This window comes from Botryllus schlosseri, chromosome 3 (genome assembly GCF_051294905.1).
Source record: "Botryllus schlosseri isolate E-star chromosome 3, Bs_hap1, whole genome shotgun sequence".
Classification (NCBI taxonomy): Eukaryota; Metazoa; Chordata; class Ascidiacea; order Stolidobranchia; family Styelidae; genus Botryllus; species Botryllus schlosseri.
In genome coordinates this window covers 35052499-35064844 of record NC_137238.1, presented here as the reverse complement: position 1 = coordinate 35064844, position 12346 = coordinate 35052499, and the positions used below count along the sequence as shown (strand labels likewise).

Genomic DNA, 12346 nt, shown 5'->3' with positions numbered 1-12346 from the left:
GGTGATAGCAAATGGTTTATAATATAATAATTTTCCTCACTTTTAACAGTTTCCAGTCACATTTCCAAGTACCAGTACCAGTAGGCGAAATACCAACAGTGTGGTTACTGGTTACTATACTATTCTTCGAAATTACATTGAAAAGACTCAAGTCATTACAACCCTGGTTTTGACTCGGGTCAAGTCGAGTCATTTTCAATTCACCACCGAGTCAATTTGGAGTCCAAGTCATAGTGTTAAGACTCGAGTTCGAGATCAAGTCATAGTGTTTACTGTTCAGTATCGAGTTCAAGTCAGGTTCAACTCACTTCTGTGAAACTCTAGGGTGATATCAAAGGCTTCGGATTCATAATATACTAATTTTTCTCAGTAATAACATCTTTATTAAAACGTATAAAATACAGTTTCTGGGCTTGTTTTTTGCAGGTTTCGGTCCTTATATGCGAGACTTGAATAAGTCATTTAGAATGTGTCGAGTCTTATGACTTGGTCATCTCATGCGCAATGACTCAAGTCAAGTCTAGTCAATGAAAAATTCTGACTCGAGTCATTACAGCTCTGGTATGCAGTCGCCTATTTTGCTACACAGACAATCAATCTTATTTGCCTCGAGTTTAGACAGAACAGTAGGGGTCTTCAATAATGACTTCTTTTCTCAAATCATACTGGCTACTTGATAAAATTGTTAGGCTACCAAATTTAAGCCTACACACCAAATTTGGTTCAATACCAGCCAGTAGCCGCCTTGCTACAGGAAAAGAAAGCTTCAATTTATTTTATAAAAATACATGATAAAAAAATTGAAAATTTTCTGTTCACCCCATGAAAGTGTTAGGTTGTCTATAGAAACGATGTTCACCAAATATGGTTCAATTCCAACCAGAGGAAGCGGAGTAATTGCCGTCGAAAAATTTTGATTTGAATAAAATAGTATTTACGGTGAGCACAACTATAATAAATAATTAAAGAATCGGCCACCGTAAATACTATTTTATTCAAATCCAAAATTTTTCGACGACAATAACTTCGCTTCCACTGGTTGGATTGGAACCAAATTTGGTGAACATCGTTTCTATAGACAACCTAACACTTTCATGGGGTGAACAGAAAATTTTCAATTTTTTTATCATGTATTTTTATATAATAAATCAAAACTTTCTTCTCCTGTAACAATGCGGCTACTGGCTGGAATTGAACCAAATTTTGTGTGTAGGCTTAAATTAGGCAACCTAACAATTTTGTCAAGTAGCCAGTATGATTTGAGAAAAAGGCCATTTTTGAATACCCCTACGGAACACGCTGTGTAGTTTTTGCAAGCTTTTTGATTACGTGTAGATGATCATGTTCTAATTTCTAACCACAGATATGCGTCAACTCGTGTCCTACTACTACGTGGACGTATTACACCGATTACGCATCAATGCTTCTTGATCCTACTGCAACCAATCCAGAACTGGCTCCCACAATCGATTGGTCCAAATACATCTGCACCTATGGATTTGATATTGAAGCTGAGTTCATCAGCGGGGTGAGTAACAGCTTACTTCGATGTCTCGAAGTTGGTAATTCAGGAGGGTAGTTTGAAAAAAACTTTTTTTCCCGGATTCCAGGGGATTCACTGATTAAATTCGGACTGGTAGATGTGAACGCGCAGGAGTTTAAAAATTTTGAATTATGAAAAAAAATTAAGATTTTTTAAAATTTTATTGTCAACCTCATGAAATTGTTTTATATTGTGTAAAAAAACGATGCACCACAATTTTGGCTCAATTCCAACCGGTAGAAGCGAAGTTATTGCAGTAGACAGTTTTGGATTTGAAAAAATAGCATTCACGGTGGGTAATCCCAAAATTATTAACGAAAAACTCGAATAACTTCGCTTCTGCGAGCTGAAATTGTGTCAAATTTGTTTTGCGTCGTTTTTGTAGACAAAAACTATAAAAAATTTGAAAATTCCTTTATAATAAATTAAAATTTTCAAACTTTTGTATCTTCATTTCAACTGGTTTGAATTGAGCCAAATTTGGTGTGCAATGTTTCTTTTGCTAACCTAACAATTTTAGCTAATAGCCGCAGAAATCGGAAAAATGAATTTTAATTTTGAACAACCCTTCACCGACTATGACATCACCTGCATAATATTTCATTTTATTTCAATACGAATATATTATTCAATTGTACATTGGTGTGCTAGACCTACGCCTACTTGTACCTCTTGGAGTTTAGTGATTCTTATTTGATTTTTTATACATTTCTTGAAAAAAAAATTTTGTATATGTTTCTATGCTCATTCAGAGGAACGGTGCAGCCGACCTTCTCAAAATCATACAGGACGAAAAATGCGCCCCGTACTACATACCCATGGTACCCCTGGTGGGCCGGTGTATACCACAGGTGGCCAAGGATGCGACGGAGTTTATAACCAGCGGGACAGATGAGAGGGTTGTCGTGGTAAGTACATCTAGTTTGATATCGTGCTGCAGACTAATTCTAGTCTAATTTGGAAAAATATTTGCAGCTATAATTCTATTCTAGTCTAATTTGAAAAAAATGTGTAGCTATAATTCTAATTCTTGTCTAATTTGAAAAAAGACTTTGTAGCTATAATTCTAATTTGGAAAATAAAATTGATATAATTCTAATTCTAGTGTAATTTGTATAAAATGCATCTGTGATTCTAATTCTAATCTAATTTGTGAAAAAACACCGTGTAGCTATAATTCTATTTTTATCTAACTTGGAAAAAACTATAAAATGATACTGAAGTATAATTCTAATTCTTATCTAATTTGGATAAAAATCTTTGTTGCTATAATTTCAATCTAATTTGGAAAAAAAATGTGGATACAATTCTAATTCATATCTAATTTAGAAAACACAATATAGCTATAATTCTAATTCTAGTTCTAATCCAACCTGGAAAAAAACTTAGTATGAGTCTAATTCTTATCTAATTTGGATAAAAAACTTTGTAGAGACTCTATAATATTGATAGAATTTGGAAAAAGAACTTTGGCTAAAATTCTAATTCAAATACAATTTGCAAATCCTGGTATAGCTATAATTCCAATTCTATTCTAATTTGGAAAAACACTGTTTAGCTTTACTTCCAATTCTAATCGAATTTGAAAAAAAACACTAACTGTTATTCTAATGCTAGTCTTATTTGAAAAAAACCTCTGTCGCTATAATTCTAATTCAACTCGAATTTGGAAATCACTGTGTAGCTATAATTCTCAGTCTAATCTAATTTTGAAATGCTGGAATTTTTCCTACTTTACCAACTGTGTCGTGTCGATACGCTGTACATTATTAGGACTGTTCAAAAATATTATTTTTTTTCCAAATTCAACTGGCTACTTGATAAAATTGTAAGGTTACCTAAAAAAATGATGCACATCAATTTTGGCTCAGTACGAACCAGTGGAAGCAAGGTTATTATAGTAGAAATAGTAGAAATGAATTTGTTGCACAAAAAGTTTGTCTCACCTGCAACCCGTAGAAGCGAAGTTATTGGAGTGCAAAATTTTGGATTAAAAAATAGTATTTGATGGCAAATTCTTTAATTATTTATTATGGATCTACCCACCGTAAATACTATGATTTGGAATCTTAAATTTTGAACATCAATTACTCTGCTTTTACGGTTTGGATTTGAGCCAAAATTGGTGTGCGGCGGATTTTTAGGTAACCTAACAATTTTATCAAGTAGCCAGTAAAATTTGAAGAAAAAGCTGTTTTTGAACAGCCCTACTGTGCATAACAGTTGGTATTTGCAGGATGCGCTAAATAACACTATCACGGGAGACGCACTGAATAACGGATCGACAAAGGTGAGGCTTTATCTCGATGCAAGGGACGTGGGGATGAAGATATTTGCGGATTTTACGTCTTCCTGGTATTTGATTCTAGCGTGAGTATTTGTGATTCCTTGGAAGAATGGCAGTATGTATATTTTATATGTAAATACATGAATTTATTTTATTTTATTCAATTTGATTTCATTTAATTTATCTATGTTATGTATATGTAAGTGTGTAGTTCTAGTAAGTAGTTCTAGTTCTAGTTGTGAATTTTGGAAAATTAGTAGGCCTAGTTTTAGTTCTACTTCTAGTTGCAGATTTTGAAAGGTGTGTAGTTTTAGTTCTAGTTGCGAGTTTCAGAAAGTGAGTATTGTTTTAGTTCTAGCTGCAAGTTTTGAAAAGTGAGCAGTTGTAGTTGTAGTTCTAGTTCCAGATTTGGAAAAGTGAGTAATTCTAGTTCTAGTTACAAGTTTAGGAAAGTGAGTAGTTCTAGTTTTAGTTGCAAGGTTTGAAAAGTGAGCAGTTGTAGTTGTAGTTCTAGTTGCGAGTTTCGGAAAGTGATTAGTTCTAGTTCTAGTTCTGAAAAGTGAATAGCTCTAGTTGTAGTTGCGAGTTTTGGAAGGTGAGTAGTTCTAGTTCTAGTTGCGAGTTTCGGAAAGTGAGTACCGTAATTTTCCAAGTATAGTACGCCCCCATGTATAATACGCACCCTTAATATGGCATGCAAATTCTGGGAAAAAGCCTGTACCCATGTATAGTACGCACCCTGAATTCACAGTACATGAATAGCCGTGTTTTAGTACGCCATGTTGTTCTGTTTTTCGATGTCCCTGCCGAACAATCATGACATAACCATCGCTAATCATTATGCAATTAACGACATTGTCTCTAAACGATAGTACAGAGCAGCCTAAGCCTGCGAGGCTGGCGACGCGATAGTTCGGGCCAGCGACACGACGTCTTGCGCACGAGGCCTATCACAGATGCGATTGGTAATAATTATACAGGTAACGGTATTGCCTCTATACGATAGTAGATAGCAGCCAAAGCCTGCGAGGCCGGCGACGCGACATCTTGCGCACGAGGTCAGATGCGATTGCTCAGGGGTGCACACCACGCTTGTTGGAGGTGCGACTGATTACTCAAGCGATTATATTTTGCGCACATGGCCTGTTGATGAATTAGCGAGGATTGCCGCGCGCGCGTTCGCGTGCCAACAACTCTCGTTAATTGGCAACACGCTTTTTGCTAATTGGTAGCGAGTTGCCCTGATAATACGAATTACTGGGCACCACGATGGCTGAAAGTGATGCGTGATTGGAAAAAAACATGAAGAAAGGTGTGATTTTAAGTTTTTTTATCGAGGGAGATTTTTTTCAAGCGTGTTGTTCCCATGTATAATACGCACCCCCCAATTTTAGGGCAAAAAATCGTGAAAATTTTGCGGATTTTACATGGAAAATTACGGTAGTTCTAGTTTTAGTTGCAAGTTTTCGAAGGTTAGTAGTTCTAGTTTTAGTTCTGAGCTTCGGAAAGTGAGTAGTTCTGGTTTTAGGTTTGAAAAGAGAGTAGTTCTAGATCTAGTAGCGTATTATAAAAATCCTGTGCTTTGCACAATTATGTGACCCTCTGCAACGATATCAGCGCTTTCAATTTGGTAATTTTTTTCTTTCGTAATCAGTGGTTGTTGCGTTAAAACAGTGGATATGGCTTTTGGCGGCACCTGTTGTAACGCTACTCATCATAGCCGCCTGTATCTGCGGCTCGATTGTGATATTTCTTTTCAGAGGTATCGGTGTCGCAGCGCTGGTCTCGTTCCTGTGGATAGTGTTGATGCGTTGGATAGCCGGCCCCATGGTGTGGATAACGATATTTGCTCTTCTCGGAGTGCTCGGCTTTGGAATTTATTACACGTACACGGAATGGCAGGTGAGAGATAGGATTTTCCTGGTGTTGCAGTTTCAAAAGGGGATAAGTAAATAAGACTTGGACAACTAGCCTAGATAATTCTAGTCGTCTAATTAGACTAAATTAAAACGAAATATCGGTACCCGTAATCTAATTTGTGAAATTTTTCTTTGCTCCAATTCTGGTCTAATCTGATCTGTCAAATGTTTCAATTCTCTCATTTTAATTATAATCTAATGTAGCTTTAATTCTAGTCGAATTTGGAAATTCTGTGTGTCTATAATTCTAATTCTAGTCTAATTTGAAAAATAAAACTGTCTAGCTATAATTCTAATTCTAGTGTAATTTGAAAAAAAAAACTGTTTATAATTTTAATTCTGGTCTAATTTCAAAAAAATTTGTTTGTTTATAATTCTAGTTCTAGTGTAAGTTGGAAAAATCTGTGTGTTTGTAATTCTAATTCTAGTCTAATTTGGAAAAGTTTGTCTGTTTATAATTCGAATTCTATTCTAATTTGGAAAAATTTGTGTTTATCATTCTAATTCTAGTCTAATTTGAAAAAAAAACTGTGTTTATAATTCTAATTCTAGTTTAATTTGAAAAAAAAACTGTTTATTATTCTAATTCTAGTCTAATTTGGAAAAAATGCAGCTATAATTGTAATTCCAATATAATTTGGAAATTATGTGTGTCTATAATTCTAATTCTAGTCTAATTTGGAAAAGTTTGTCTGTTTATAATTCTAATTCTATTCTAATTTGGAAAAATTTGTGTTTATCATTCTAATTCTAGTCTAATTTGGAAAAAAACTGTGTTTATAATTCTAATTCTAGTTTAATTTGAAAAAAAACTGTTTATTATTCTAATTCTAGTCTAATTTGGAAAAAATGCAGCTATAATTGTAATTCCAATATAATTTGGAAATTATGTGTGTCTATAATTCTAATTCTAGTCTAATTTGGAAAAACGTGTAGCTGTAATTGTACTTATAGTCTAATTTGAAAAAAAACCTTCTAAATCTAATTTGGAAATCACGGTGTAGTTATAATTCTAATTCTAGTCGAATTTGACAGAAAAAATCTGTGTAGCTATTATTCTAATTCAAATCTAATTTCAAAATGATGATGTAGCTGTAATTCTAATTCTAGTCTAATTTGGAAAAACGTGTAGCTGTAATTGTACTTAGAGTCTAATTTGAAGAAAAAAAACTTCTAAATCTAATTTGGAAATCACGGTGTAGTTATAATTCTTATTCTAGTCTAATTTGACAAAAAAAATCTGTATAGCTATTGTTTAGCTATAATTCTAATTCAAATCTAATTTGGAAATAATGGTGTAGCTGTAATTCTAATTCTAGTCTAATTTGGAAAAATTGTGTAATTGTAATTCTAGTCTTATTTGGAAGAAATAACTTTCAAATCTAATTTGGAAATCACGGTGTAGTTATAATTCTAATTCTAGTCTAATTTGACAAAAAAAATCGGTGTAGCTATTGTTATAATTCAAATCTAATTTGGAAATGATGGTGTAGCTGTAATTCTAATTCTCTAATTTGGAAAAAATGTGTAGCTGTAATTCTAGTCTAATTTGGAAAAAAAACTTTCGAATCTAATTTGGAAATCACGGTGTAGTTATAATTCTAATTCTAGTCTAATTTGAAAAAAAAAAACTGTGTAGCTATATAATTCTAATTCAAATCTAGTGGGGAAATGATGGCGTAGCTATAATTTTAATTGTAGTCTAATTTGGAATGAAATGTGTAAGTTGTAATTCTAGTCTAATTCGGAAAAAAAACTTTCAAATCTAATTTGGAAATCATGGTGTAGTTAATAATTTTACTTCTAGTCTAATTTGTAAAAAAAATCTGTGTAGCTATAATTTTAATTCTTGTCCAACTTGGAAAAAAGACTGTGTAGCTATAATTCTAATTCTAGTCTAAAGTTGAAAAGATGAAAATTTTCTAGCTATCCAAGTATGGTCTGTACACCGTGCTTGGCTCGTGGTCGGTAACCTATGGCTCGCGAGCCATATATGGCTCTTTTGGGTATAAGATATGGCTCTTTGACAAATTTTAAATTTTGTACTTGAATGATCAATATTGCAGCAACTTGTCAGTAAATTTCAATGTCGGCTAGAATAATTATTCTCGTGGCAGCATAAACATGACTCTGAGAGGTCAAGAAAGGGGGGTATCCCCTTTTTCAAAATCCCCAAATTTAAGTTGCTAACAACACACGCGCGTTCGATCTGCGTGACATCGCGCCCCTCGGAATCTTGGATTGCACGATCAAAGAGAATAGCAGACGTGGTGACGCTTGTAGGACAATGCAGTTTTCAAATACACATTGTCTTCTTGATCTACTCCAAGAAATAAGCTGCCTTGGAAATGACATTCACAGTTACAAATTAAAATTTAAAACAACGCCGTGGCTATATCCATGTTCTTGATTGATAAGTAGCTTTCTAGCACCGCCCTAACAATTTAGGTGTGGAGCGAAACGTATTGTTACGCCAAATAATTTAGATATCGATCAATATTTTGATTTTTGGAATCAGCACGACTATTACATTTGATTAAATATTTATTATTGAATAGTATATTCATATTGAAATGAACCCGAATATTTTCGGCTGACACTCGTCAGGGGTAATCGTCAGCAACTAGTAGAGAATTGGAAAGAACATTGTATATCAACAATCGTATCAGCCGAAAATATTCGGGTTCATTTCAATATGAAGGTACTATTCAATTGTATATTGAAGTTCTGTACTTCCAAGAAGCTCTTCAAATATTCATCACTAAGCTATTTACGATGAGTTGCGCTATCACAGGTGAGACTTGGCCCGTCTGTACCTCATGTGTGCCTTACCTCTGCTTTCGCGCTTTATTTCCAAACAATAAATATGAAAATTTCGTGATTTGGGGGATAAAAATGTTCAAAATCTGGTAATTCATAAACATCGATAGAAAATACCACTTGTACTTTCACAAAATTCACAATTTTCCTTCACTCATCCCTGAGGACATCAGAGGGACTGCCTCACTTGTCTTCCATAACCCCACGTCACTGACGTATCACAACAGCAGTAAGTATGTACTGCTGTAGTGGCCATGTTTGGCTTCACCTATGCATGAGGGCAGAAAAATATGGTGTACACTACGAATCCCAGATATCAGTGCTGCCAATACGTCACGAATTGTCTGTACAGTTGATTGACATGTATGGCTCTTTGTTAGTAAAAATTGAGAGTATTGGGCCAATATGACTCTTCGGTCGAAAAAGGTTCCCGACCCCTGGACTAGAGTTATTTAGTTGCAATCTTGTAGACAGGAAATCCTGTCCTGTCATGTATGTTACAAAAAATTAACATGTTATGCACTTTCAGAGACTCATGACAGTCCCAAACGCAGACCAGTCCTTAATCGCTGTCGGGTTCACGACCGAGCTTGATCAATATTTGGCTCTGCAGCAGACTTGGCTGGCATTCTGTGAGTACTCGGATTCGATTTGAAAAGAGATATTTTTGTGTGCGGTGATGTAATTCTGTTTGCATGGAGGTACTTGGAAATCATGAAAATTTATGAGAATTTGGTCACCGTATAATTCATGATCTATTATTTGAGAATGTGTCGTAAATTTTTTGCGCGTATCTCAAAGTCTTAGTAGTCCGAATTCGTCAATGGTTCCGTATTGTTAAAATTAATGAGTTTTTAGTGTGCCCTGAGCTAGTCGTTAAGTAAGGTGTGGGGATGTCCAGAAAAGTTCATAATGCTACATTTTGTGGGCGTAATTTCATGTTATTCACCCCTACTTCTGGCTTTCTGAAACTATGTACATAAACGATTGATGTGTCAGTACATTTATTGTGGCAGTAAACCGTATGCCTACGTAGTGAATAGTGTTTTGACGTATTCAGGCATTATTGAGCTGTTAACACGTTGTTGCTGTCTATAACTTGACAAATATAGTCGATTCCGCTTAATTCGAACACTGGATAACATCAACAACCGCAGTGTGCGGCCAAAATGCTCAGGAACGGGGCAGAAGTTGAAATTGCGCATAAAATTCAGACGATTCTCCGCTTGATTCGGACACAGCCTCGCAATTCCCATCATCAAGTTATGACTGGGGCAAATTTTTGAAACTTTATTTTTACAGCTTACGGCAGCTTCTTGAATACTAAAGAATTTATGTAGTTTGAGGTTTTAAGCTCTTCTAGGAATTTTATATTGCAACTGTTGGCAGCTTATTTCATGCAACTTTCTTCAAGTATTACGAAAAATGTATAGAAGTGGTTTGAAAAACATGCTATAAAACTATTTCTAGCATGTTTCTCTCTTCGATTTGCTTAACAAAAACCTATGTGATGGATTAGTTCGATCTCAATGTTATCTACGACGCAGTGGCTTTCAAGCTAGAAGTTCGTTTTGTCAAAGTGCGCATTTCAAAAAATTGACTCGAGTCAAGTCGAGTCATCAAAAAATCGTGACTCGAGTCATTGCAACCCTGTTTCAAACCCCAATAACATAAGAGTATGCAATGATCGATTGAATAGCCTAGCGAAGAAAGAAACGAAACAAGCAGATATCCTGCAAATCTTAAACTGTTGGGTCATACAACGTCAGCTTTCGACTATCTCGTAACCTAATAATTCTAGAAAATTATAAACAAAACTTTTTACTGCAACTTTTATTAAAATTAAATGCAACACTCTCGTGTTTTTAGTGCAACAAAAACTTGCTCTAGGTATGACACAATGCAGTCCATGCAGTACAATCTACAGTGAACTCATACAAGGCCGTGCCATCGTCATTTAATTGAGTGCATCAGGTATAATGGATTGGCGCAGAAGAGTTTAGCAGAAAAAGTGAAATCTGAATTCTGTTCATGCATGGCGATTGGCTATGTAATCCCTATTGGTGTGTAACGGAAATTGTGTCTATTTGTAGTAATTATGCGTGATGATAATCGTTTGCGATATTAATTCCGTGTTATTAATCGTGTTCAGTTATTATTCTGTGCATTGTGGGAGGGATCATTCTGCTGCTTGTAATTTTCCTACGAAAGAGAATACTGATCGCCGTTCAAATCATCAGAGCGGCCAGCAAGTGAGTAAATTTGTAGCCGCTAACAATATTTTTACTGAGATTTTTGGATTCTTTGAAACACGAGACAATGTCTGGTATCATCACCCGACCCTAGACAAATCTTATTGTAAAATTATATTTTACCTTGTATATTTTAAGTTGAGGGGATGTGATTTTGTGCTATGTTTGTTAGCCACAAGTGACTTAGCTGTACAGTAGGGCAGTTCAAAAATAACCTTTTTTCCTGAATCTTGCTGGCTACGTGATTAAATCGTTAGGTTGCCTGAAAAAACGACGCACACCAAATTTGAATTCATTCCAACCAATATTCGCGGATTTCGTACAGTTTGAAAATTTTTAATTTGCCCAAAAATGCAAAAAAAAATTTTTCCAAATTGTTCTACCAACGCCATGAAATTGTTGCGCTGTCTTCAAAAACGATGCAAAACAAATTTGACTCAATCCCAAGCCGTAGAAGTGGAGTTATTTCAGTTTTTCTTTGATAATTCTGGGATTTTGTAATCAAGCCTAAACAAATCTTATTGTAAAATTGTATTTCACCGTGCTTAAGTTAAGGTTACAGGATGCGATTTTGTGCTATAATACGAATATACTTCACTTTTTTTGTTAAAGTTGGCTAGTATATTCAGTATTCACACTCATATTCACATTTTCGGTCTTATTTCAATATGAATATACTATTCAATTGTAATATTGCAGTTCTGTACCTCCAAGAAACTCTTGAAGTTGTCTAGCTAAATTTATTTCAATTTTGAAATCTACTGTAGGTATTAGTTCGGCCCACGAATATCCGGTAATTAAATACTGTCAAGTCACGGCAGTGTTTTATAGCAGTGGCTCTCAACCTTTTTGTCATCGCGGACCTCTTTTGGCCCGTCAAAGACTCCCGCGAACCCCCCAAGCTTAAGTTCAAATTTAGCTCAATTATCGTGCAATCGGTGGCGAATGGTATAATAACGGGTAACGCTTCCGACGACCCCTTTGGGTATCATCGCGACATATACGCCGCCAAAATTGACACACAGATTTTTTATTGAACATATTTCTATCTAGTAGCTCATCTTGAAGTTGTCCGGGAATAGTGGTTAATTAGCCTATCTCGCAGGAAAAAATGGATTTTCGCAAACATTTGAAGTTCCAACTTTCTAATTTTTGTCACAAACCCCAACAAAACATCTTAACAGCAATATGTTTGTGTCAGTAGCCTATTGGCAATTTGGCGATTAAAATGAGTTGGCACAGCAGGATATTTCATCTCAGACGGTCATTCTGTTGATGTGAGTCGTGAAGTTGTAGCAGTACTGATGCGAAACTGCCTCGTAATTTCCCTCTTTTGAAAATGAAATAAAAATAGGTTTCACAATCATTTTGTTTTTAACTTGGAGGCTTCACGGACCCCCTTAAATAGCTTCACCGCCCCCTAGGGGTTCGCAAACCCCCCGGAATGAGAACCACTGTTCATAGCATGATTAATATCAGCAAGATACCAATCAATTTCTGAATCTACTTATACCATGAATTTCAG

The 12346-nt window shown here is 35.2% G+C and overlaps 1 protein-coding gene across 3 annotated transcripts in view; it reads left to right on the top strand.

The window, feature by feature from the left end:
* Positions 1–12346, top strand: part of LOC145435132 (choline transporter-like protein 5) — a 39062-nt gene that overhangs the window by 12660 nt on the left and 14056 nt on the right. For all 3 annotated transcript variants that reach the window (XM_080312409.1, XM_080312411.1, XM_080312410.1), the window contains exons 5-10: positions 1364–1528; positions 2296–2451; positions 3780–3913; positions 5591–5732; positions 9099–9201; positions 10722–10821. In XM_080312409.1, the coding sequence (XP_080168535.1) occupies positions 1364–1528; positions 2296–2451; positions 3780–3913; positions 5591–5732; positions 9099–9201; positions 10722–10821 (800 nt within the window). The remainder of the gene's footprint in view (positions 1–1363; positions 1529–2295; positions 2452–3779; positions 3914–5590; positions 5733–9098; positions 9202–10721; positions 10822–12346) is intronic.